The 26,469-nt window shown below is 35.7% G+C and overlaps 1 protein-coding gene and 1 long non-coding RNA gene across 4 annotated transcripts; one reads left to right on the forward strand and one right to left on the reverse strand.

Moving 5' to 3' along the window:
• The first annotated feature begins 1,108 nt into the window (after nt 1-1,108).
• On the forward strand, nt 1,109-8,313 carry LOC149235118 (putative protein phosphatase 2C 44). The gene is given in 4 exon segments (XM_089368464.1): nt 1,109-1,388; nt 7,611-7,997; nt 8,076-8,164; nt 8,305-8,313. Coding segments are annotated over 4 exon segments (765 nt in total).
• Nucleotides 8,314-10,258: 1,945 nt separating this feature from the next.
• Nucleotides 10,259-15,546, reverse strand: LOC149235119 (uncharacterized). 3 transcript variants are annotated; one of them, XR_016246154.1, is made up of 3 exons: nt 15,061-15,546; nt 13,902-14,967; nt 10,259-10,550 (listed from the first exon to the last, which is right to left on the reverse strand). It is a non-coding gene; the product is annotated as an uncharacterized LOC149235119 (long non-coding RNA). The 3 variants fall into 3 exon arrangements; XR_016246153.1 differs by having other exon boundaries at nt 13,902-14,684; nt 14,756-15,546; XR_016246152.1 differs by having other exon boundaries at nt 13,902-15,546.
• Nucleotides 15,547-26,469: the final 10,923 nt, after the last annotated feature.

Raw genomic sequence — 26,469 nt, forward strand, 5'->3', positions numbered from 1 at the left:
TCATTCAACACAACGTTAAATTAGGTCAGTAACTATCAAAACATTTAGGGACATTTAGGGTAGAAATATTGCCCTCCCCACCCGTGTTCTATTCGCGCTACATGTCGGATGCTTGCCCGCATCATATGTTGACTATTTGTGGAGTTGCTGTCAGTGTGACGTAACATCTGTAATATCAATTGTACAGAATGTAAAATATGTAATATATACTGTTTCTTCGGCGGCCCCCTCTTAAAAAATATCGAAAATTTATAAAAACATACATTAGGTAACGTATTTAATTATGGATATTTATTTTTTAATCGTAGTATTATCGCCTTATTGCAAACGGAATGGAACAGAGGAATCAAATAAAAGTTTATAAGGCCAAAGATTAAAAGCAATGCAGAAACCAAGATATAGAAATAAAGTGGAAAATGTGCCCCGTTAAATCAAAGGAAAAGAAAAGGAAAAAGAGGTAGAATCAAATCTTCAAACCCCGAAACCTTTCGTCTGAGCAACAATAAAACAAAAAACCCACAATCTTGCCTCTGATCGCCGCTTCTCTCCTCTTTTCTCATTTCGTCTCCCGGAACGGATTCCAATAGATTACGCTTGAATTCCGCCACCTGTCATTCATGATGGCAAATAGTACCGTTATATGCGCTCCTCCCTCCTGCTACACTGAGTTTTGAATTTTTTCGTGTATAGGCCTTTAACTAGCATTTGCACCTGATGTTGCAAAGGAAACGCCGTAAGGCATAGAGTGTGGAAGAATAGCGACATGCGAATGGGCATTGTTGAAAGCAAGGGTGGATGATAATGAGTTGCAATTGAAATTGTTAGTTATGTGTATGCTGAATATGGATATTTTGTAAATAATAGTGTGTAGAAGAATAGTGACATGTGATAATTTCCTTCATTTATATAAATATGATGGTTCTCAAATGACTCTTTAGAAAAAAATTGTATATTAGATGAGATTTCTAACTCTAATGCACATCCAGTAAAATGCTTTTACAGCTGATCTGCCATTTGTTGTATTGGTTGTCACTTGCTATTTTCAAAGTTTTGTATGGTGTAAAATGCTAATTAAGTATTTTAATGCTAACAAGTATCTCTGATAATAATGGAGCCGAAGTTCTGGACAAACCCAGAAAGTGCCACTAAGAATGCATACAACCGGACTGATGGGAAATTTTTAGCAAAGGCAGCTGATTTAGGGCCCGATGGCTCCACAGCAGTCGCTGCTATTTTAGTTGATGGGAAAAAACTCTTTGTAGCAAATACAGGGGATTCCAGGGCTGTTATATGTAAAAACGGCATTGCTATTGAGCTGACTGTTGATCATGAGCCAAGTATTGAACGCCAAAACATCGAGAAGGGTGGATTTGTGACACTCCTGCCAGGTACCACTACGAATGTTGTGCAGAGATTAATTTTAATGAGAACATACTTAAATAATTTTTTGATTTGTAACTTTCTAATTCTATCTTAATGGTCTAGCTCAAGAGTAACATTTGAATGGTCAGAGGGAGAAACTGTATACTTAATGGCGTTTTTTTTTTTATATATTAGGAGATGTACCTCGAGTTCATTTAAGTTCAGAACCAGATGTGAGAGACACGACCATAGATGCAACCACAAAATTTCTCATTTTGGCTAGTGATGGATTGTGGAAGGCAAGGCATTTTTTCCAATCATTTACTTATTTGCATAGTTACTGTTAGATGCATATTTTTTTTTTTCGCAAACTCATCTCATGGGAGAAAGCATCTAGGAAATTTTTTGATTACTGTATTGTCATTAATTTTACTCGAATAGTTCCTCTGAATATCAGAGAGGTTCTTTTTTGAAGTGCTTAAAGAAAGATGCCCCAAGTAACTGCATTGCAAAGAGAGGATTTCCTGTCCCTAGGTGCCAGATCCGAGGGGCATTTATCTGCCCAGTCCCTGGAATTGCACATAGTGTCACCCCTTAACTTATGCTATAGGAATGCAGAAAACTGTAGCGAGAATGGAGGTAAGGTGGTTGGCTTAACATTCCGTCGACCTCACCAGTTGAATCAATGCCTGTTGGGAAAATAAAATCTTCTATGGAAATGATACGTAATTATTAACATAAATACTTTTAAAACATCAAAGAATATAGATCAAATATTCTGAAGTTTCAATCGAGATCACAATTTCTCCAGAAGGAAAAACACGTTGACAGCAAGTTTAGTTATGTCAAACTAGATTAAACCTACCGATTGGGAAGAGGTAGAAGAACGATTGAGAATAGCAATAAGGAGGTGCATAGAGCATCTCTGAAAAGCCTAAAATCTGTAATGAGCTCAAATGACCAAAACAGGTCAACAGGACTCAGAAGAACAACGATTGACTGCCTAGAGCATCTCTGAAACAGTCTAAAATCTATGTTAAGGAAAGAAAGGAAAAGTAGAGAATAAGATGGAAAAGGGATCCGGGTGGACTCAAAAAGGGGGGAAAATCCAGAGGCGTTATCCCTAGAAAATGAATTAAGTTAGAGGAAAGCATTCCAGTAGTAGTGTTGCACCAGAAAATGTTTCGTGGAAGTAGCTAGGACTTGGGAAGTTTGAGGAAGAGCAATAACGAGGTCAGAGTGAAAGCCAGAAGAGGAGCCATCATCACTGTAAACCGCAACAAACATGCCAATGCTGAGTTGATAATGGGCCAACGAGAGGAAAAAATATTTTCAAGGATTGAGTTCCAAGTCATATTTATTATTATTTGGACATCTAATTTCATTTGGTCATATTTCACTATTCAATATTCAGGATTGTATGGAATCCTATGACAATTGCAAGGCAGATAACCATGAGAACATAGTTAACTTCAGGTGAATAGATCTAACCCTCGTAATTTTGTGAGGTATGCACAATATTCACTCGAGGGAAGCAACTAAGAGCCATGGACTATCTTATGATTGAGAATGTTGCTGTAATCAATGCTTGACTGGCTACAATGGCTGCTAAAGTGGCTACAGTACAAATTTCCGAGGACAAAGGATAAAAAGGAGTTACTATTAAAATTTAAAATTCCCTCTTAACAAACTCTACCTAGGATTTCTTGAAAATTTTAATTTACCAGCCTTTGCATTTCATCAAAAGATAAGAGCCTTACTGTAAAAGAAGGATTGAAACTGAAAAGTAATGAGCTGTTATCATTTTTTTCCATTCCGCCAGTCACAAAACATTAAACATGTATGTACCAGTTCACTCTACATGATTCATGATTTATTGCGGAAATGGTAAAAAACTCAATGCTTATTTCTTCTGATCTCAACAGAAATTTGCATTTTGAAATCTTATAAATCTATTAAAATAGTAACAATAGTACAAAATTATATATTATTTTTGAGTGATCAGGAACTTTAAGGCCCTAAAAGCTTTATTATGAGTAAAAGCTTATAATTTCATTGTCTTCTAACAGTTTTGTGTGAACGAACTCTAAATTTCTTGCACCATTCTGACTTGAAGTAAATGCACAAGTGGTATATTGTAGGGAGACAAAGTCAACCTGCAATTGTTTTGGAGAAACCTGTAGAGCTTGTCAATCATTAATCCTTCAAAAGGCCCAGTGCTCTTATTAGTCTTCAATGTGGTTTTTCCTAGAACATACACAAACCATGTATTCTTTGCCAATTCAATCTACTACAAATCCTCACCCCAATAGATTTCTATAATTCAAAGTAACAAATCAACATCATCTTTATGGCACCTTTAATTCCATTACTCTCATCTTGAATACAGCCATTGGAAATTCAATACCAGAAACAGGGACCTTTCATGAGGGAGAAGGTGGTGTTATTCTTTCGGATAGCTAGAAAACTAAACAATCAAGGCTAACTAATCAACACTCACAAAATAAATAAAATGGTGAATATTGTTGTAAATAATTTTCCCCGACTAGCGGGGCCAATCACTTCAAACAATTTATAAATGGATGATGAATATCTTGGGGCAAAAATAAAGGTAATTGACACAAAGGTGTATGAAAGGTTCGTGTAACAGACAAGAGTATATGGCCTTCCCATAGGTTACAAGAAGTTCTACCTTGTTAAAAGCAGTAGCAATTTTAATGTGCGGGTTAAAAGGTAGAGCTTCCCATTCCAAAGAGTTTGGAGATTCAATACAAGGAACGCGACAACTTTCAACGGGTACAAGCCTCGAGGTAGCATTACTCTATGGGCTAGTCAGAAACACTAAAAATTCAGTATTGGCTAATCAATAGCCACAAAATTCATAAAATGACAAAAATTGATGTGAACGAGTCTAGGTCGGGCCGTGAAGAAAATCATTTTAAACAGCGATAAAATAGGATTACAAATCTCCGGGGGCAATAATGGAGGTAATTAACAGCAAATACCACCAAAGGGTCATGCAACAAATAGTACTAAACATACGATGGCCATTAACCCACGTGGCTACAGTTTGGATCTTATGCTCGGAGGGCGACCGTGATTGTCCAGGCTAAGATACAGCTAGATTCTTGTTCCTGCTACTAAAAACTAATGCAATCACACCTACCGGTGCCTAGTGGATCTTGTTATGCTCATACCTACCGGTGCCTAGTGCATCTTGTTATGCTCATACCTCCCAGTGCATATGCAATAAATAAATATAATTTAAACAAACAAACAAAAAAGAACACGACCGTCATAAAATTAAGTGCGGGAATTCATGTCCAATAACTAAATAACCTCTACTCAATGCAATTGTGCATAGAATACGCAGACAAGGTACTAACAACAAGAATGAATGTACCTGAAATGGAGACTAAAGAAACTGTTATCACCTCCAGGAGCAGTGATTAGACTTGTACCCTACTCTCTTGCAATTTTACATAAACAGTAGATCAATTACAGCCAAAATTGAACCACAATTACAACAAAACCCTGAATTTAAATAATAATGAAATTTGCAAAAACCTTGAAAATTCACAGACAATGTGTCGGACGTCGTGAACCACCAGGAAAAAAAAAATATAATTTCTACAAAAATTAGATAGGATTTGCATCACTCAATTAACACAACTAAATAACCTTACACTGAGTAAACCCATTTTCAGCCCAACAACAAAAGAACAGAACCCCAAAACTGGATCTCAAATGAGCTGTAAAAACGTTGTACCTTTGACAGGGCGCCTGCATGATAATTTGTGCTGAAACCCTCGGAAATTCAGCGGCAAAGGGTTTGTATTTCGTTTGGGAATCGAACCGACGAACAATGGGTAGTTAATATCTCGAGTGCCTCGAGGCTCCTTACACTAAAATAAACCTACTAAACTTGTAAGAACGATGGAGAAATCTAGCTTTTGAGGATATGCGAGGGTTTGGACCTAGCCATATCTTCTTCTACCATATTTCCAATGATATGCCGCTTGCTTGCTTCCTGTTTATTCTGAGATACCACTTACCCCCTGTGAAAGCTGACTTTATCAAACGAGATCATCCAGACACAACAAGAAGATCATACCCAAAGGTACGGTGATGGGCTGGCTCGATACTTCCGGCCTTGAATTTGACAACAATAAGATCATGCCCAAAGGTATGGTGATGGGCTGGCTCGATACTTCCAGCCTTGAATTTGACAATGGCAGCAGTAGGGCTTTCTCTCACGATGCTCATGGATCCCCCTGGCATGATATCCACATCCTGGAAGTTTCTCGTTTTGCTTAATGAAGAGAGAGCGCAAGAGGGTTTTGCTTAATGAATAGAGAGCACATGAGGATTCGGAGTGCAATGCATACTTGCCAGATGATAGATGCGATGCACGGCCAGATGCCAGATGCGATGCGTGGCCAGGGATAATGAATCAAACACTTCGAATCAAACGGTGAATATTAATTCCATCGTCTAACAACGAAATCAATGGCGAAGAAAGTATAGACACTAAGTGCTCACCTAGATGAGGATCTAAATTGGTGAGAGTTAGTCCTGGCTATTTAGTATTGTTTTTATATTACAGTACCATTTCTTATTAACAGACGACAGAAGATAAGATAAGACTAGTTTTATTAATGGCAGTGGGTGACCAAAAGAGAGGTCGACGAGGCTCAAAAGTACACTAGTTACAACATACTGTGGAAGTGCCCATTACTTGTCATTAGGTATAGATGTAAAAAGTATAGGAGGGAGAAGAATCATCCACATCTGTATCAATCACTCTGTAGTTACTGATGCGTTGCTTAATAATGTCACCTAGGGAGTGCCTGGGTAGTACCAATCTATAGTCTACATATTTAAATTAGTGCTGGGAAGGGGTTTAGAAAATTTCAGTCCTTTCATTAGTTGAGTAGGGTTTGATTCCCAACTTAAATCGTAATCTAGAATGAGATTCTTGATTTTGCCCACAATGAAACTCTCTAAATTAGCTAATTTGTAAGTCTATTTCAATTGTTACCAACCTATATCCTTTATGCGCTGGATGATAGGTATCACGCCTCATTACGAAAAGTATATATATTTTTATTATCTTATTTTTGAGCCCTGGGGTTGGCTTGATTGGCCTTGGAGTTAGACATTGAACTTCTCAGAAATGGGATGTCACAAGTTCAACTCTTACAATTCCTTTGGGGTTATGCACTGTAATCAATGCTGATGGTCTACCTGGTTTACCATCTATGAATCATGGGGAATACTTGTAATCAATGTTGATGATCTACCTGGTTTACCATCTATGAATCATGGGGAATACTTGTAATCAATGCTAATGGTCTACCTGGTTTAGCATCTATGAATCATAGGGAATACTTGGAAGGTCTCTGTGAATTTAACAACATCTATTTAAATTTTATAGTTGATTGTATTGTGACATGTATTGTTTTGCAATCGCTAGTCAATCAAAAATTAAAATTATACATTAAATTGGAGCAGGTTCAAAGTTTCTTTCCATTTTCCAAATTGCATATGTTTATCTCAATTTCCTAACTTGATTGTAACTTGTGAAACAATTTCGTTTTTTCCTCTATTGGTTCTATTATGGTGTTTCTACTTGCATTGACTTCATGGGTTAATTTCCTGTGTTTTATCTTTGGCATATGATATATATTGTTAATTGTAACAATGATCTGCATCAATGAACAAGATTTTTCTAGTTGTGATATATTGCCATGTCCATTTCTCAAACCTCAAAGGTGAAGATTCTCCAACATTTTATGTCTCACATATAATGAATTTCTTGTTTTTCCCCATCATATTTCTAGTTGAATATGTTTCATGCGTAAATACACTATTTTTCAAATAGCTTAAACTGTTCATATATTTCCTATACTTACATGTTCATTTGTCTCTTGCACCTATCCAAAGAAAAAACGCCCAATAGTAGCATTACGTCATGGCATAAAGCAATAGTGCTTCCTTATTGCAAAAATTGTGTTTGTGACAAATCGTTATCATTTTTGATAATTTCCTTCATTTATATAAATATGATGGTTCTCAAATGACTCTTTAGAAAAAAAATTGTATATTAGATGAGATTTCTGACTCTAATCCACATCCAGTAAAATGCTTTTACAACTGATCTGTCATTCGTTGTATTGGTTGTCACTTGCTATTTTCAAAGTTTCGTATGGTGTAAAATGCTAATTAAGTATTTTAATGCTAAAAAGTATCTCTGATAATAATGGAGCCGAAGTTCTGGACAGACCCAGAAAGTGCCATCAAGAATGCATACAACCGGACTGATGGGAAATTTTTAGCAAAGGCAGCTGATTTAGGGCCCGGTGGCTCCACAACAGTCACTGCTATTTTAGTTGATGGGAAAAAACTCTTTGTAGCAAATACAGGGGATTCAAGGACTGTTATATGTAAAAACGACATTGCTATTGAGCTGACTGTTGATCATGAGCCAAGTATTGAACGCCAAAACATCGAGAAGGGTGGATTTGTGACACTCCTGCCAGGTATCACTACAAATGTTGTGCAAAGATTAATTTTAATGAGAAATTTTTTTGATTTGTAACTTTATAATTCTATCTTAATGGTCTAGCTCAAGAGTAACATTTGAATGGTAACAGGAGAAACTGTATACTTAATGGTGTTTTTTTTAAATATATTAGGAGATGTACCTCGAGTTCATTTAAGTTCAGAACCAGATGTGAGAGACACGACCATAGATGCAACCACAAAATTTCTCATTTTGGCTAGTGATGGATTGTGGAAGGCAAGGCATTTTTTCCAATCATTTACTTATTTGCATAGTTACTGTTACATGCATATTTTTTTTTCGCAAACTCATCTCATGGGAGAAAGCATCTAGGAAATTTTTTGATTACAGTATTGTCATTAATTTTACTCGAATAGTTCATCTAAATACCAGAGAGGTTCTTTTTTGAAGTTCTTAAAGAAAGATGCCCCAAGTAACTGCATTGCAAAGAGAGGATTTCCTTTCCCTAGGTGCCAGATCCGAGGGGCATTTATCTGCCCAATCCTTGGAATTGCACGTAGTGTCACCCCTTAACTTATGCTATAGGAATGCAGAAAACTGTAGCGAGAATGGAGGTAAGGTGGTTGGCTTAACATTCCGTCGACCTCACCAGTTGAATCAAAGATGCATTATATTATTACAAATTAGCAATGTATACATGGGCAAGAATTCTCTTCTAATCGAATAGAATGCTAAAACAGACAGTGTGTGGAAGTAGAATGATAGGTCAAGCAAATTGATAAAATGTGTGTATTGAACCTCATAGCTATCCCCTTTCTCCAAGACCTTCACAAAACAAATTTGCAATTTCCGTATTTAAGACATAATCAGCCTTTGAATGCCTAATGATTCCTGCTGTGTTGGCAATGCTTCCAAATCAGAATCAAATACTTGCAGACAGGATTTTTATTTTCAACTTTGCCATACTGCTGCAAATGTTTGGTAATTTTTTGGTAATCCTCCGTATCTCTTCCAACGTTGGTGAATGAATGCCGCTTTTGTGAATAGATTCAAGTACAGTTTTTTGTTCCAGCGTTGGCTTCCATCGATGAGTGGAGCCTCTCGTTGTATTTTTCCGTACAGAGATGGATAGATGAATTAATATAAGAATAAGAGATGGATCAACAAAATTCAAAAACACAGGCAGATCCATAAATCTAGCACTCTAAAAAAACAATAAATACCTGATAGTTTTCTGGTCATTGTTGGGTTATTGTAGCCTTCATATTATTCACTAGTGTAGCAACAACTCCACCCCACCGATGGATTCGATGATGAGAGGAGGAGCTCAATGAAAGTAAGATGAGATATATGAAACCCGCCTATGGAGGAAAGTAAATCGAAAGACTCTTTATATAAAACCCAGAAATGGGCAGAGGAATTAATGGAAATATGGATCGGTTGATTACTCTGAAATGCGATGGGATCAATTGTGATGCCAAGGCCATTGAGTGGACCAAGTCTCCCCGTAAAGCATTCCAAGGGAGCCACGTACTTCAGCCAATTACGTGTAAGCGCTCCTTTCTTGCGCCGCTACCAGATGCCAGATGCCATGCGCGGCCAGGGATAATGAATCAAACACTTAGAATCAAACGGTGAATATTAATTCCATCGTCTAACAACGAAATCAATGGCACAGGGCACTGGAAGGGAGTCCTTCCGAGAAAAACACCGTAAAATAATTACAGTTTTTGCAAAGAAGTGAGTCCCAAGTTTTTTCGATAACCCACACTCGACGGGCATTCCAATGATCTATCACTTTTTTTTTTTAGATATATACTATCGAATTTTCGCCATAAAGTCTTAGAGAATGCTTTAACTATTAAATTTTCGATGCAAATCACATCGAACGATTACAATAAATTATCAGCCAAAGGATTAAAGGATTGGGTACTATGTTTTACCATGTGAAACCGGTGACCATAAGAGTTTTGAAATTCCGAAGTATTAGCCATCCTAGAGACAGTTCCTCAAGGACTCTTGCACAATCTCATGCATGACATTAAGAACTGAAATTTTGAAAATAGAAAACAACTGTATAAATAAATACTATTATCATGCAGAGTCAACCATATAAAGGGATCTGTATAAATGGCTCAAAGTTTATAAATATTATACAAATTTATGTTCATATACAAATTATAAAACTACTAAGAGATACCATATTTTCATCATTATAGAAATGGAACCAATATTAAGCATTACTTAAACAACGCAAGTAATAAAAGAACTTTAAACATAATGAAATAGTGCGAAACTACAGAACTGTAACGATTTATAACCATCCGACACATGGAGCAAATGAAGACCATTACCACAAGAAGTCGCAACTAAACAAAACGAAGGTACTGAACAGTTCTAAAAAAAACGTAACAACATAACATTACAGTAAACCCCTCTCAACAGTGTCGAGGGTTTATTTAAAGAATTCACAATTTAGTAGGTTAAGAAGGCCAATTGATACAATCAATAACTAGAAAAACCCCAACTCCGGTATTGTTTGGAGAATTCTAGCAGAGTCACATGCAAGTCTATACACATGAATATGAAGAAAGAACCTCATCAAAACCCTGACAGTGGGTTGAAACCTATAGAAGCGAGCCCGCGGAGGAAAAGCACTTACCTGCACATTAAACATTTATTATCAACCGCTGATAAAGAATCTTCCAACCTTAGCAAAAAGAAGATGATTACGTGTGGAGGAATGGTAGTCGCTTGGACATTTTGTTCCATGTTCATGAGTACCATGAAAACATTAGAACCCTTTGGAAGGATCCTCGGCAGACTTAAATGCTTTATGAGAGATTATGCACTTCCCTCCCAGGAGAAGGGGCGTATCTTGTAGCCACCTTGAGAAAAATTTTGATATGAAACCAAATGCACCATTGCCACAGAAAAATGGAATTCTAGGCATGCAAACCAAACCATGAGTGTTACAGTAACTTCAAAGACCAAAATATGCCGTGAAATGGCACAGGGCACTGGAAGGGAGTCCTTCCGAGAAAAACGCCGTAAAATAATTACAGTTTTTGCAAAGAAGTGAGTCCCAAGTTTTTTCGATAACCCACACTCGACGGGCATTCCAATGATCTATCACTTTTTTTTTTTTAGATATATACTATCGAATTTTCGCCATAAAGTCTTAGAGAATGCTTTAACTATTAAATTTTCGATGCAAATCACATCGAACGATTACAATAAATTATCAGCCAAAGGATTAAAGGATTGGGTACTATGTTTTACCATGTGAAACCGGTGACCATAAGAGTTTTGAAATTCCGAAGTATTATTCATTTAAACTTCAAACCAGCATCCCCAAATAAAAATTGTATAAGCAAATTCTGACATAGCACAAAACCCTAAAACAATTGCACTCCTCCCTCCTAGCTGTCTTATATTATTACAATGAGAAAATTCGATGCCTTTCTCAGACATTATGGTCACTGGGGACCATCCAAAATTTAAAATGGGCGCATGAACTGTAAAAGCAGATAGTAATCATATAAAACGTTTTAACTAGGCACCCTAAAAATTAAAATGGTTGCATCAATGACCCAAAAAAAAGCAGACAGTACTCATATAAAAGCAGATAGTAATCATATCAAATCATTTAAATGGGCATGCTAAAAATTAAAATGGCTGCATCAACGGCCAAAAAAATAGCAACGATATAAAATGTTTTAGATTTTCAGTAAAACGAGGGCGAAGGTGATGTTTAGCTATATGTATCTCACAGAATTCATGTATTTCTCAGACATTATGGGAACTCATATAGCGTTAACAAAAATAAGTGATAAAGTCAGACAGGTTGGGTGCAAAACTATAAATGTGATAGCCGGAATTTATGGGAGCCCTGCCCCTTATACATCAATGTGCATGCATTGAATCATATACGTTTGTGTAGATGAATTGTATTATTATCAACGAAGCGCTGAACTACTGAACTAACCATTTAGGAAGTGAAAAGGTTTGGCAACTGTAAGCAGAAATCATAACATTTTTAAAACATTTCAAATTGACGTGATGAAATTAATATAAAAAAAAGAGATGGATCAACAAAATTCAAAACACAGGCAGATCCATAAATCTAGCGCTCTAAAAAACAATAAATACCTGATAGTTTTCTGGTCATTGTTGGATTATTGTAACCTTCATATTATTCACTAGTGTAGCAACAACTCCAGGTTCTTTTTTGAAATTCTTAAAGAAAGATGCTCCAAGTAACTGCATTGCAAAAAGAGGATTTCCTTTCCCTAGGTGCCAGATCCGAGGGGCATTTATCTGCCCAGTCCCTGGAATTGCACGTAGTGTCACCCCTTAACTTATGCTATAGGAATGCGGAAAACTGTAGCGAGAATGGAGGTAAGGTGGTTGGCTTACATTCCGTCGACCTCACCAGTTGAATCAAAGATGCATTATATTATTACAAATTAACAATGTATACATGGGCAAGAATTCTCTTCTAATCGAATAGAATGACAGTATGTGGAAGCAAAATGATAAGTCAAGCAAATTGATGAAATGTGTGTATTGAACCTCATAGCTATCCCCTTTCTCCAAGACCACAAAACAAATTTGCAATTTGCGTATTTCAGACATAATCAGCCTTTGAATGCCTAATGATTCCTGCTGTGTTGGCAATGCTTCCAAATCAGAATCAAATACTTGCAGACATAACTTTTATTTTCAACTTTGCCATACTGCTGCAAATGTTTGGTAATCCTCCGTATCTCTTCCAACGTTGGTGAATGAATGCCGCTTTTGTGAATAGATTCAAGTACAATTTTTTGTTCCAGCGTTGGCTTCCATGAGCTTCTCGTTGTATTTTTCCGTACAGAGATGGATAGATGAATTAATATAAGAAAAAGAGATGGATCAACAAAATTCAAAAACACAGGGAGATCCATAAATCTAGCACTCTAAAAAACAAAAACACAGGCAGATCCATAAATCTAGCACTCTAAAAAACAATAAATACCTGATAGTTTTCTGGTCATTGTTGGGTTATTGTAGCCTTCATAATTTTCTGGTGATTGTTGGGTTATTGTAGCCTTCATATTATTCATTAGTGTAGCAACAACTCCACCATATAGCACTCTAAAAAACAATAAATACCTGATAGTTTTCTGGTCATTGTTGGGTTATTGTAGGGTTATTGTAGCCTTCATAATTTTCTGGTGATTGTTGGGTTATTGTCGCCTTCATATTATTCATTAGTGTAGCAACAACTCCACCCCACCGATGGATTCGATGATGAGAGGAGGAGCTCAATGAAAGTAAGATGAGATATATGAAACCCGCAGACGAAAGTAAATCGAAAGACTCTTTATATAAAACCCAGAAATGGGCAGAAAAACTAGAGGAATTAATGGAAATATGGATCGGTTGATTACTCTGAAATGGGATGGGATCAATTGTGATGTGAAGGCCGTTGAGTGGACCAAGTCTCCCCGTAAAGCATTCCAAGGGAGCCACGTACCAGCCAATTACGTGTAAACGCTCTTTTCTTGCGCCGCGGCCAGATGCCATGCGCTGCGAGGGATAATGAATGGAGCACTTTGAATCAGACGGTGAATATTAATTCTATCGTCTAACAACGAAATCAATGGCGCAGAAAGGTACAGAGTGGCACTGGAGGGGAGTTCTTCCCAGAGGAAGGCCTTACGGCGTTTCTTGTTTGTATTTACTATTGTGTGAATAACATGGAAAGAATATTGTTATTTTTCTGCATTGTTGAGCATGTAAAAGTGTGATCTTGTTTCCCTGTGAATTTATGACAATGAGATAGTAGAGATATGGTTGTTTTCTGGATTTTTAATTTTATCGGATAGTGAAAATGCATATTATATGTATAGAGTCTATTCTTTATTTCAAGTAGAGACTAGATAAATAAAAGAAAACTAAATGTTGAAAATTTGTTGAGATTTAAAGAGATGGTATAATTGAAAACAACAAGAGAAGCTGGAACCATTACCATTCAACTATCCTCTGGTATTAGTTAAACCATAGGACAAAGACCCTAATTAAGTTACGGGGAATAATAACAGAACCTCGAGGGTTAGTCGCAAGGCCACAACATTAGCCATCCTAGAAACAGTTCCTCAAGGACTCTTGCACAATCTCATGCATGACATTAAGAACTGAAATTTTGAAAATAGAAAACAACTGTATAAATAAATACTATTATCATGCAGAGTTAACCATATAAAGGGATCTGTATAAATGGCTCAAAGTTTATAAATATTATACAAATTTATGTTCATATACAAATTATAAAACTACTAAGAGATACCATATTTTCATCATTATAGAAATGGAACCAATATTAAGCATTACTTAAACAACGCAAGTAATAAAAGAAGAACTTTAAACATAATGAAATAGTGTGAAACTACAGAACTGTAACGATTTATAACCATCCGACACATGGAGCAAATGAAGACCATTACCACAAGAAGTCGCAACTAAACAAAACGAAGGTACTGAACAGTTCTAAAAAAAACGTAACAACATAACATTACAGTAAACCCCTCTCAACAGTGTCGAGGGTTTATTTAAAGAATTCACAATTTAGTAGGTTAAGAAGGCCAATTGATACAATCAATAACTAGAAAAACCCCAACTCCGGTATTGTTTGGAGAATTCTAGCAGAGTCACATGCAAGTCTATACACATGAATATGAAGAAAGAACCTCATCAAAACCCTGACAGTGGGTTGAAACCTATAGAAGCGAGCCCGCGGAGGAAAAGCACTTACCTGCACATTAAACATTTATTATCAACCGCTGATAAAGAATCTTCCAACCTTAGCAAAAAGAAGATGCTTACGTGTGGAGGAATGGTAGTCGCTTGGACATTTTGTTCCATGTTCATGAGTACCATGAAAACATTAGAACCCTTTGGAAGGATCCTCGGCAGACTTAAATGCTTTATGAGAGGTTATGCACTTCCCTCCCAGGAGAAGGGGCGTATCTTGTAGCCACCTTGAGAAAAATTTTGATATGAAACCAAATGCACCATTGCCACGGAAAAATGGAATCCTAGGCATGCAAACCAAACCATGAGTGTTACAGTAACTTCAAAGACCAAAATATGCCGTGAAAAGTGAAACAGGTATGCAAAAATGACCTAACCAGTTAAGAGTTGAAATAGAAGGCAAGTGGATTCGGCCCAATTGCACCCCTACATCGAGGAAGGACGCCATGGTTCGCAGAAGTTCAAACCCTAGGGTTTCACCCTTCATCACCGAAGCCATCGATACCAAAATAAAACAGAGCAAATGACACATGATGCTATGTTAGTTACTCGATCACCTATTCGGCGCCCTCCTAGCCATACGATCCAAGAACCTGATAAGAATATAAATGGGCATGTTGATCCCAAGGATTGGTTGCCAAGTGGACGGGGTTATTAAGGCTAGCAGAGCATGCAGATGCCTCTATGTGGGGATAAACGCTCTTTTCTTGCGCCGCGGCCAGATGCCATGCGCTGCCAGGGATAATGAATGGAGCACTTTGAATCAGACGGTGAATATTAATTTTATCGTCTAACAACGAAATCAATGGCGCAGAAAGGTACAGAGTGGCACTGGAGGGGAGTCTTTCTCAGAGGAACGCCTTACGGCGTAATTAAATATTCTTATTTGAAAAAAAAAACATATATATATATATTTTTGATGATAATGATAATTAAGCAACTATGTATATTGATAATCATTACTGTTTTTTAATAGTTTGTTTTAATTTTAAGTAATTGATCGAGTGAATAAAATTTTACATTACATAATGTTTTACAATGTCACTGCTATATGGAGTTATAGAATATATTTATAATCATAATAATAATAATAATAACTATTTTTAAAGTTATAGCCAAGCCAGACACCAAATTTGTGTATGAAACCCTCTTGTTTGTGGGACAAGAGACCCACCTACATGCTCTACCCTCCTCTGGCTTTGAACCTGTAACCTCTTACGAGGAAACACATGCTCTTAACTATTAGACCCACTCAATTTTATGTAACATATGAATTTATATTTTATTTGTAAAAAATATAATTTTTTTGTTTATTATATAAATTTAAATTTTTAAAATTTAATTTGATTTGTTACAAATTTTTGAAATGCAAATAATAAAATATTAGTTAATAAAAATTATTTTGATTTCAAATTTACAAAATTGTAAACTCGATCAAATATTTTAATCTATAAACTTTTTTAAAGTATAAAATAAAATTTTTTAATACTTAAGTAAATTAAATCCATGTTAATTCTTAATAATACTATTTATATTATATATAAATTTCATATCTTTATATATAATACTATTTTTACTTTAAAATTTATTACAATCTAATCATACATATGGTTTAATTTAATTAATGTTTATATATATATATAGATTGAGTTTTATATATTTATGAACTGAATTTAATATAAAATTTCAAAATATTCTAATTAATTATTATTATTTGATTTTCTTTCCAATAATCTATATATTATTTTAAAAATTATTTTTAATTTTAATACTGTATAAAATTTATAATACCACCAAATTTGTTATTTTTATTATTACTTTAATTTATTTTTATTTAACAATATTATTTTTTTTATCGATATTTATTTATTTATTGCAATATTTCACTTTATTATTTTTACACCAAATTTGTTATTTTTATTATTACTTTAATTTATTTTTATTTAACCATATTATGTTTTTTTATCGATATTTATTTATTTATTTAATATTTCACTATATTATTTTTAATTACGGGTCGACTGTAATTCAAGACTAGAGCATTGGATCATTATCAGGTACTGAAAATGGATGGCAACGCAACATTACAGGTTTTGTCGTTTGAATGTCTTTGAAGCACAATTGCCGGTCTTGAAATCTGCCAACGAAAAACTAAACTAACAGCATTAAAATAGAAGAATACGATTTAAATAGAGAGTATGTATGCCATTAAACTAATTTTATAAAACCCTTAAACTAAGAACAAACCCTTGAACGAAAACCAATCCGAGGAACCAAAATAGTCATTATAAACACAAAAACTCATCATATAAAGTCATTGAACTAAGAACAATATGAAGAATCAAAATAATCATTGTAAATGTAAAAATTCACGTAGAACTTTTGATCTACGAAGAATATGAAGAATCAAAATAATCATTATAAATGTAGAAATTCTTCATAAAAGTACGGGAAAATATATTTTCCAAATTTCCCTCGATCAGAAAAATATTAAATCGGAGATCAAGGAAGAAAACGCTGAGAGTAAACGAAGAACCAGTTATGTTATTACTTCCCAAAAGCACCGTAACACATAGAATATCTAAATCGATAGCATAATATTCTTACTCCAGGAATGGTTATTCTTGCAATAAAATAACAATTAAACCCAATTGTAATTTTCTAGAATCAAGTAAAATCCCAAATAATAAAAAAAATAAAACGGAGGTAGAAATTAGTAATTACAAATAGTATTGATATCATCACATAGGGTGAGTGAGAGGAAACTGGATAGCTCCGGCATTCAAACAGCTGAGGTGCTTGGAGATCAATTGCCATAATAAATGTTGAAAGGCAGAGGTGGCCTACAACCCATCCATTCCCATTTCTCAACGAATAATCAGTATTTGAACAAAACCAAACAACAAAAAATCCAAAAGGTGTAGGAAGGACACATGTTATTTACAACAGCCGGTCACAGTATCTAAACCCTTACATAAGTTTTCTGCTTGAAAATCATAAACATCATGTTTCTTCTATGGATGACTACTCTTTAAATGTTAAATATACCTTCAGCCAACATATGATCTGGCTGGATTTTGAGGTTAAATTAGGTAATAAACCACGGACGAAAGTCGTTTCTATCTGAATCTTAACCTGGACAGCACGGCCTCACTGTTATTCCCACAAACATCACCGCAGTATATGAAATATCAAAATCTTTACTCCAAAGGGGTTATTCTTAAAAAGTATATTATCGATTAAAACGCAATGCACTAGAGAAAATCCAAAATAATTAAATCAAGGTGTAATTACCAGTAAGACTTTCCTCAAAAAGGGTCAGTAGGAGGCAACTAGATAATTCCAGAGCTTCCGCCGGTGAGGTGCTTCAACCGCCAGAAAAATTCCGAAAAGTGGGTGGACGAAAATTACTATCTAATAAAAACGACAGGTACATAGATATGCAAACTATTAATATAAAACACCTATTAAAAGGGAATGTAATTTTCGAAAAGCTTCGAACGAGAACAATAAGAATACATAATATATCCAGGCACTAGTGCCCTACAACCCAGTCATGCCCACTTCTTGATCAATGATCAATTATTTGACCAAAACCAGCGAACAAAAGCGTCAAAAGAAGAGGATTGACGGATATTATTATTTACAGCAACGGTTCACAATATCTAAACCCGTCACATAACGTTTTGCTGCAAAATATGACATAATGTTTCGGCCGTATACATCTGTTCATTTGATATTGAATATACCTTAAGCCAAAATAGATCATAGTTCGATTTGAACTTGAAATTAACTAATCACTGGTAATTACTCACCAGTGGCATTCCATCTTAATCCCTGCTGCATGGCCTCTCTATTGCCTTAATAGTTTCAGTTATCTTTGGATTATTCTTTTCATCTGCAATCATTGAACAAAATAATAAAACAAAACAGAATACATACATGCGTGATGGTTACTGTACAATTATCTTTAAAAAATCTGTATACCTAGAGGTAAAAAAGAAAGAAGAGAACGGTGCAACAAACCCCATCGAAACTACAGAGCTTTCTTTTCAATGAGGTACAAAACTGTCACATGCCCCGGTAACCTCGCATGTAAAAGTAGGAAGTTAGCATTTTATACAAGTCACCCACTAGTAATTTATCAAATTCATAATTCCACAATCATCATTAACCATTAGACATAGTGTTCATTAGTACATCAAGTAAATTGCAATAACAGTCAGTAAGTTGCATAACCATTAACCCCGACCATGGTAGTGGAATAACATAAACTATCTCATAATTCCTTGCATCCATTTCACGATTTCCATAACCATATTAATTTGGACATTATGATCATACCATCAAATAAAGAACTGTCAACATCAAGGGTTCAACATCATCCAATTGACACAAAAGGCAATCACATCAATCACACCATTGAACACTGATATACCCTGGAAACCCCGTAGGGTGAAAACCAGCAAACGTTTAATCTTATTATTAAACGCTCGTGAGGGTTTTCACCCCTCACTCAATGGCTTATAAGGGATTCCATCCCTTAACCATTGTCATAAAATCATTACAATAATTATCATCAAGCTATCATATAACTAGCTAAAGGCTATTACAGTTCTCATGTAATCTTTCACTTACATACCGCCACATACAGTATTCCTTGTGGCATGATTGTTCTAGCAATGTATGTTCCTGCAACTCGAACTCATCTGCATGGACCCTTGATCCTCTTCCTGCACAAACTTAAACATCACTTTTCGTAGGCACCAACCGCCATCGTTTCCTGTCAATACTGTTGACAACAAGCTTGGGCAACAAAATTAGATACCATATTAAAGAATCAATAAACAATGTTTGAAAGAGATTCTTTAGCATCCACTCATATGCTTAAGCAAGCATGACTTACTATTTAACTAGCATATATACCCAAATAATACTGTTTGACCTCCACCATGTTTATTAATGCATAACTCTCTTTAAGAGTTCTAATTCATTAGCTCATGTAAAACCGAGAAAAGAATCAAATCCAGATTCCTATTTTTCCAAGATAAATCTTCGTAAATAGCAGCAAAAGAGTGAATAAACATGATCGTTCTTGTATATTAAACTGCATTCTAAAACCAAGGCGGAAATTAGTACTCGTACACGAGTATTCCCATGGTCTTGCAAACAAAACTATAACAACATAAATACATGTATAGCTTCATGCATGTAATACATATTCAAACATCGAAAGTTAACTAGAATCTTAAAGCATTTAACACAAGATTCACATGTAATTTTCTAGAAGAAAAGCTACATATACTTAGCTTTTATGTCCACACGTTTATTCCACGTTCTTCAGGAACTGGTCGCCATAGCGCATGCTGAGGTCTTGTTAACTTGCATATTTGAACTCAAGTCTGCAGGCCCCCCCCGCCTCAGATCTGCAGCATTATAGCTCCAACGATGAGCTTTTTCGACGTCTTCCAATGTTTCATTGCAACACACCTTCGGCAGCACTTTACCACTCCAATCCTTTCACCAGTTGGGCGCAACTCCTCTCAAAGTGTTCACACAGGCTCGATCCACACTTGGCACTCAATAGATTTCAAAACGACTTTACACAGTCCATAGATCTCAGTGGATCAACAACGCTTCCACGCAAGTCTTCTACGAGAGATGCTGTAGTTTCCAACGACGCAGCTAACAACTCTCTGTCTGTGAAAATGACTTCAGAAATTAAATACCGAGACTGTGAACGATGACTTCAGCTGAATACACACCGCCCTTCAAGTTTTGCATTTCTCAAATCTCTGATCAACAAATTGAGAAATCTCAAGAATACGGAAATCGAAGGAATAAGGAGGCCCACGACTAAAGAAAAAGCTGCCAGTTCTAAGTTGCCGATGCGTCCCACAAATGCGTGGGTGATGACAGCTGAGCCCATAGCTACTAAAGTCCCACCGGAAACCCCCACGGCAATCCTCCATAAGCATTTGGACTCCGCCCAAAACCGCCCGGCAAAATCCGCCGAGGAATCATCTGCATCGTTTGCATTTTCGAGCAAGGAACTTTGAAGCTTATCTTCCATAACAACGGAAGCTTGAAAGCCACAGGAATTGGATTTGTCCTTTTATCTCCCGGTTCTGATTCCCCCTTACTCATACTGCAATGGCTTTCTTTAAATTGCATGCTCTAGCATTCCCCGGTACCAGACGACCACAAATACATTTAACTGAATTGTTTTCTTGCTGGCACCTTTCCCTAAAACCTCGTAGTCATTCTTGCGGTGTCTGCCATACCCAAAAGCTCAGCTATATATTTATTGAAGGGTGCGGTGGTTGGAGGGTAAGCTACCCCAGGCTTCCTTCCATTATCTCAGCTTTTACGCAAATCAAGAATCAGTTTTGAATCCAAGACTAGCTTGCCAAATAAAATCCTGTGTTAACAAATCAAGATCCGACGCTTCGAATCCGCAATCTTATGCCGAATAAAAACTGGGCATGGAATTCTATACTGTAATGCCATTACTTCACCGCCAAATCAGTCAGCGTAGAATACGTGACCATCACTCTGCTACCCCCACGCGTAATAATTTCCCAGGCCACGTTAACTCCATCCCTTCGCTCGTTTCCTTCATTCTCGTTCAGTTCCACAACAGCCAAGAATCAGTTAATAACTGATTCGTAATCTTGAATTACTTTTACGCAGGGTTACGGTTATTTATGATAGGGATATTACATACTCCCCCCCTTAACAGGAACACCGTCCTCGGTGTTCATCTTTCATTGGAACTTTAGACTTTACTCATGGTATTACCATCTAAACCACACAAAATGTGATCCTTTCTCTTTGAAATCAACGATTTCATTCCAAGAAAAGACGACAAACAAAATAGTAATGATATAGTCATAAGAAATATCATTAGTTATAAGCATCAATAGTCATAAGCGTTCGTAATTGCAAAAATATGCAACTTCTAATCGCCACCACTTGGCCCTTATTCATTCATAATAAACAATTCTCTATGTCAACTTACCATTACTTACCATCTATTCTTGGAAATCATGAATACTTTCATGTAAGCCTTTTAATAGTGGTTGGACAATTCTTCAACCCTCCATGGTAAGTAATTCCTGTAATATATGACTAACAAATTCAATCGCATTAGTCACTATATTGTGAGTCAAATGAAATACCTTAACTAGCAATCAGTTGTGCAATGTTAGATAATTTTTAAATCACAGTACTTTTACAAGCACTTAAGAGCTCATCACTGCTCCACATGCACACTGACGTAACTCTCACTAAAGACATCCACTGAGTACTTCTAAAAGTACCAAAAGAGCACCTAGCTCTCTAATCATTAAAACAGTCAATCACTGCATCAAGCAAAAACTGTCTTAGCTCCCACTAAGATGTTTACAAAATTAATAATACAATAAAGGAATTAAAATTTCCAATTACTCCTTATTGAGCACTAAGCCCATTTCTTGTTAAATGTGCATAACATATTTTACACAACTATATGTAAAATTCATTTTTAGCATAACATATAGTGGATTAGTTAATTCCTTTAGCTAGGAGACCACAACAGGCTAAAGAATTCCCAATCCCATAGGAACTAGTTTCCACAACCAGATCGAGTAATTTTCACATCTAGACAGTTTCTTTGATAGAGACCTTACCAGGTCTAACATAGAATTCCACTGGCCAACCAGCTCAAGAATTCTAGGGAGAGGAAATCTGGGCAGACAAGTACCATCAACCCCTCCGGGCAGGTAACTGCCATCAACCCAAATCCGGGCAGACAAGTACCATCAACCCCTCTGGGTAGGTAACTGTCATCAACCCAAGGCATTCCAGCCTTTCACAATCCGAGCAGACAAGTACCATCAACCCCTCCGGGCAGGTAGTTGCCATCAACCCAACTATCTGCAACTGTCTGGCATGTTAAATTCCTCTTTTATTACTCTTTCTCAAAGTAATTTACGTAATGAACCATTTGAACATTATCATTAACAAAGTAAACATGCATGTACACCATGCATTTACACTTATCCCTCATCATGGGTCCACAACATCTAGATTGATGGAAACATATCTATCATACATGTTGTATGCATGCAAATTTCCCAAATGACATAATTCATGCATATCATATAACATCATAATTTCTCATTTATAATTGCAATTCACATTGCAGCAATTTATGTGATGAGTTTCCTTGTTGCCATTAAGCTACCACTACTTAATCCCATCAGCAACGTTAGTTATAAATATGCATCAGTTAACACGTATTCAATTTCCAAGCATTTTCATGCATACAATATTGTTATGTATAAAAGCATATGCAAATACTCATTAATGTATAAATGTCAACAACAGTTGAGTTAATACTCTCAGCATTCCCAATTTTGCCATAGTCTGTTGTTCTAATTCAAATCATCATTAATGGAGTATTATCTTACGTTTACTATGGCTAGCTTGGGTCATGCATTGTTAATGTAATTAAACATAATCTCTCTAACATACAAAGATCATAACTCTATATCACAATGACTAATCTTTGTGCATACCATTGCTTATCATATAAGCCTTTCACTAGAATACTACCATCATTTCATACAAAAAAATACATACCTCTTTCTTAAAGGAAGTCATTTTAACCTCATTCTTCTATCTTCCCTTTCAGGGAATTATTAAAGATATCCATCTTTATGCATAAAAATCAAGATGCAGAACAAGATTTACTTATCCATCCAAAATCAAGAAGTCACACAACTCATCTATCAAGACAATCTCTTCAAAAGATTATTGTCTTCAAGAAAGTTAACATGATCACTTCCTCTATGTACACACAGAGTCATAATTCCAAAGTCACAATAGCTACCATTATGCAACATGTCTTTTCCTAACACAATTACTTTACTTCAATGCACATAGTTCTTTTCATGAAACAAGTAAGGATTTTGTTTCTTGTATGAACACTATTCTAATGTGTCTTTAAAGGAAAGAACCTCTATTTTATTTTCAAGAAAACTCTCATAAAATCCTTTATCTTCATAAATGAAGTATGCACACTCTTAGAATGAAACTATATTTATGTATATATGTAATATACTCTTTCTTCAAAAAGTCAGAAATGAATATCTATGTGCCTAGAAGCACATCTTTAGCTATCTTTATCATGCATGTAATGCATAATCATTTCACTAGAACTTAGAGACTAACTAGAATCATAATGCAATTAGCATATATATATTTTCCAAGAAACTTTTATCAAATAAAAATACATATTTTAATTCAAGAAAACTTGGCCACCTTCCATGCTATGTCCTCAGGGCGTTGATATGCCTCATCTTCTTTTCTCAAGAAGATACTTTGGCTATATTTAGCAAGGATTTTATTCCAAGAAAAACGACAAGAGACAAACATTTCTCTCACAAGACTCACATGTAGTCTTACTAGGAGGAACTACCTATTTTCTTTACTAAGAAAACATATAAAATAACCAATCTTTTACTGCAAGTATTATCATATTTTCTCTACCAAGAAAACATATAAACAATCAATCTTTACTGTAGAAATCAACCCCATGATATTTCCAACTGTTTAGTAAAACGCAACTGATTATTCTCTATAAAGAATAGAGTTACCTATCTTTTCCTTGGTTCAATATGCATAACTAACAAATTAAACCACCCTTACCGGAAGCAATTGCTCTACTTATGCAATTAGAAGCATAATCTCCTAAGTGTCACACATGCACCAGAGTTACCACTTGATGCTAGATGCAACAACTATCATAACACTACTATATGACCTTTTCAGAATAATGACTTCAAGGAGACATTACGAAAATCATTAACATCAACACACTATAGTTATCATTTTCCAACTCCTTAAGCATGGTCAAGGGAATACTCACATGCACATCGAGCGCTATCTGGTCATCACCAGATTTAGCATCTTCTACAAGATTCTGGCACTCGAAGCTTGCGCTATCTGGTCATCACCAGACTTAGCGATTCCTTTTTCCCATCTCCGTCTGTCCTTACAGCACGGTCTTCTTCCTTCTCCTTGCTTCCTTTTCCTTTGGAAGCATCTATAGTTGGGGAAGGTAGTTAGAGTTTACTGACAACTGTATTAACACAGGTAGTCTATTTATGAATAATTATCACATGTAATTATACCATGAATGGGTCCTAGAAATGTTACCCACTGAACATGCCTCTACAATTAACTTCACACTGGAATGCAACATGCATAAGAAATCCATCATTCCCATAGTAGAGATAAATTCAACCATCATTAAATCGAGGCTCCAATGGTTTTTATCTCCCAACAAGTAATGATTAACATAAACACATACCATGCTAATGGATTTCACTTAATTAGAGGGTAATCATCATTAAATCTATTAAGACATAAGCATATACTATTCATCATGCATTCTCATGGTGAATAAAATTAAGAACTCTTCTCATAAACAACTGGAACTATAGCACAGAGAGAGTAAAAATCTTCATACACACATTCCATGCATGTGACATCAATCAACCTTCACTTGTTTACGAATTGTAACAATCTTAGTCCAATTCAATTAATGCATATAAGTTCTATGGGTTAGTCATACAACACTAACCAATCTCAACTACCAATCGTCTTCATGCATCCATGACAAGACTGAATCAAAAGTTAGTTATGACAATCAAGTCTCGCTGCTTGACTCATTGCATGTTTTCAATATCTAAGGGGTTCTTCTAATGTCCTTTTAAAACAATTTGTCATCCCATTCAAGGATGTTCCCCATAATTTATATTCATGCATTGACTCATTAAGTTTTGTTCATTGTAACTTCAATTTTGTTTAATAAATGAATCATTGTTATTGCCATATTTGCAAAGTAAAAGTTGGTAGTTGATTGTCACTTTCCTCAATGAGTGTTCAATATTGTTCTAAGTGTGACAAAAGTTTCATTGTCTTTTATCCTCATCAGGAATCCAACGTTATGAACGTAGTTATGCAACAACTTATTACTTACTACTCAAAGAAGTTATAAACATGAATCACACCTATCATGCCAAAAGTAGTGTACAACATGAATGATTAAACTCATACCTGAGTTAATGCCTACTGATGGCGTACCTCAATATCCTTTCCGCTTACCAATTCCCAAAGGCGCCAGTACTGCAACCTTTAGCTCTGATACCACTTGTCACATGCCCTGGTAACCTCGCATGTAAAAGTAGGAAGTTAGCATTTTATACAAGTCACCCACTAGTAATTTATCAAATTCATAACTCCACAATCATCATTAACCATTAGACATAGTGTTCATTAATACATCAAGTAAATTGCAATAACAGTCAGTAAGTTGCATAACCATTAACCCCGACCATGGTAGTGTAATAACATAAACTATCTCATAATTCCTTGCATCCATTTCACGATTTCCATAACCATATTAATTTGGACATTATGATCATACCATCAAATAAAGAACCGTCAACATCAAGGGTTCAACATCATCCAATTGACACAAAAGGCAATCACATCAATCACACCATTGAACACTGATATACCCTGGAAATCCCTTAGGGTGAAAACCAGCAAACGTTTAATCTTATTATTAAACGCTCGTGAGGGTTTTCACCCCTCACTCAATGGCTTATAAGGGATTCCATCCCTTAACCATTGTCATAAAATCATTACAATAATTATCATCAAGCTGTCATATAACTAGCTAAAGGCTATTACAGTTCTCATGTAATCTTTCACTTACATACCGCCACATACAG

Source organism: Pinus tabuliformis, chromosome 8 (genome assembly GCF_031772625.1).
Source record: "Pinus tabuliformis cultivar Carrire ecotype Pingquan chromosome 8, CPIR1, whole genome shotgun sequence".
Lineage (NCBI taxonomy): Eukaryota > Viridiplantae > Streptophyta > Pinopsida > Pinales > Pinaceae > Pinus > Pinus tabuliformis.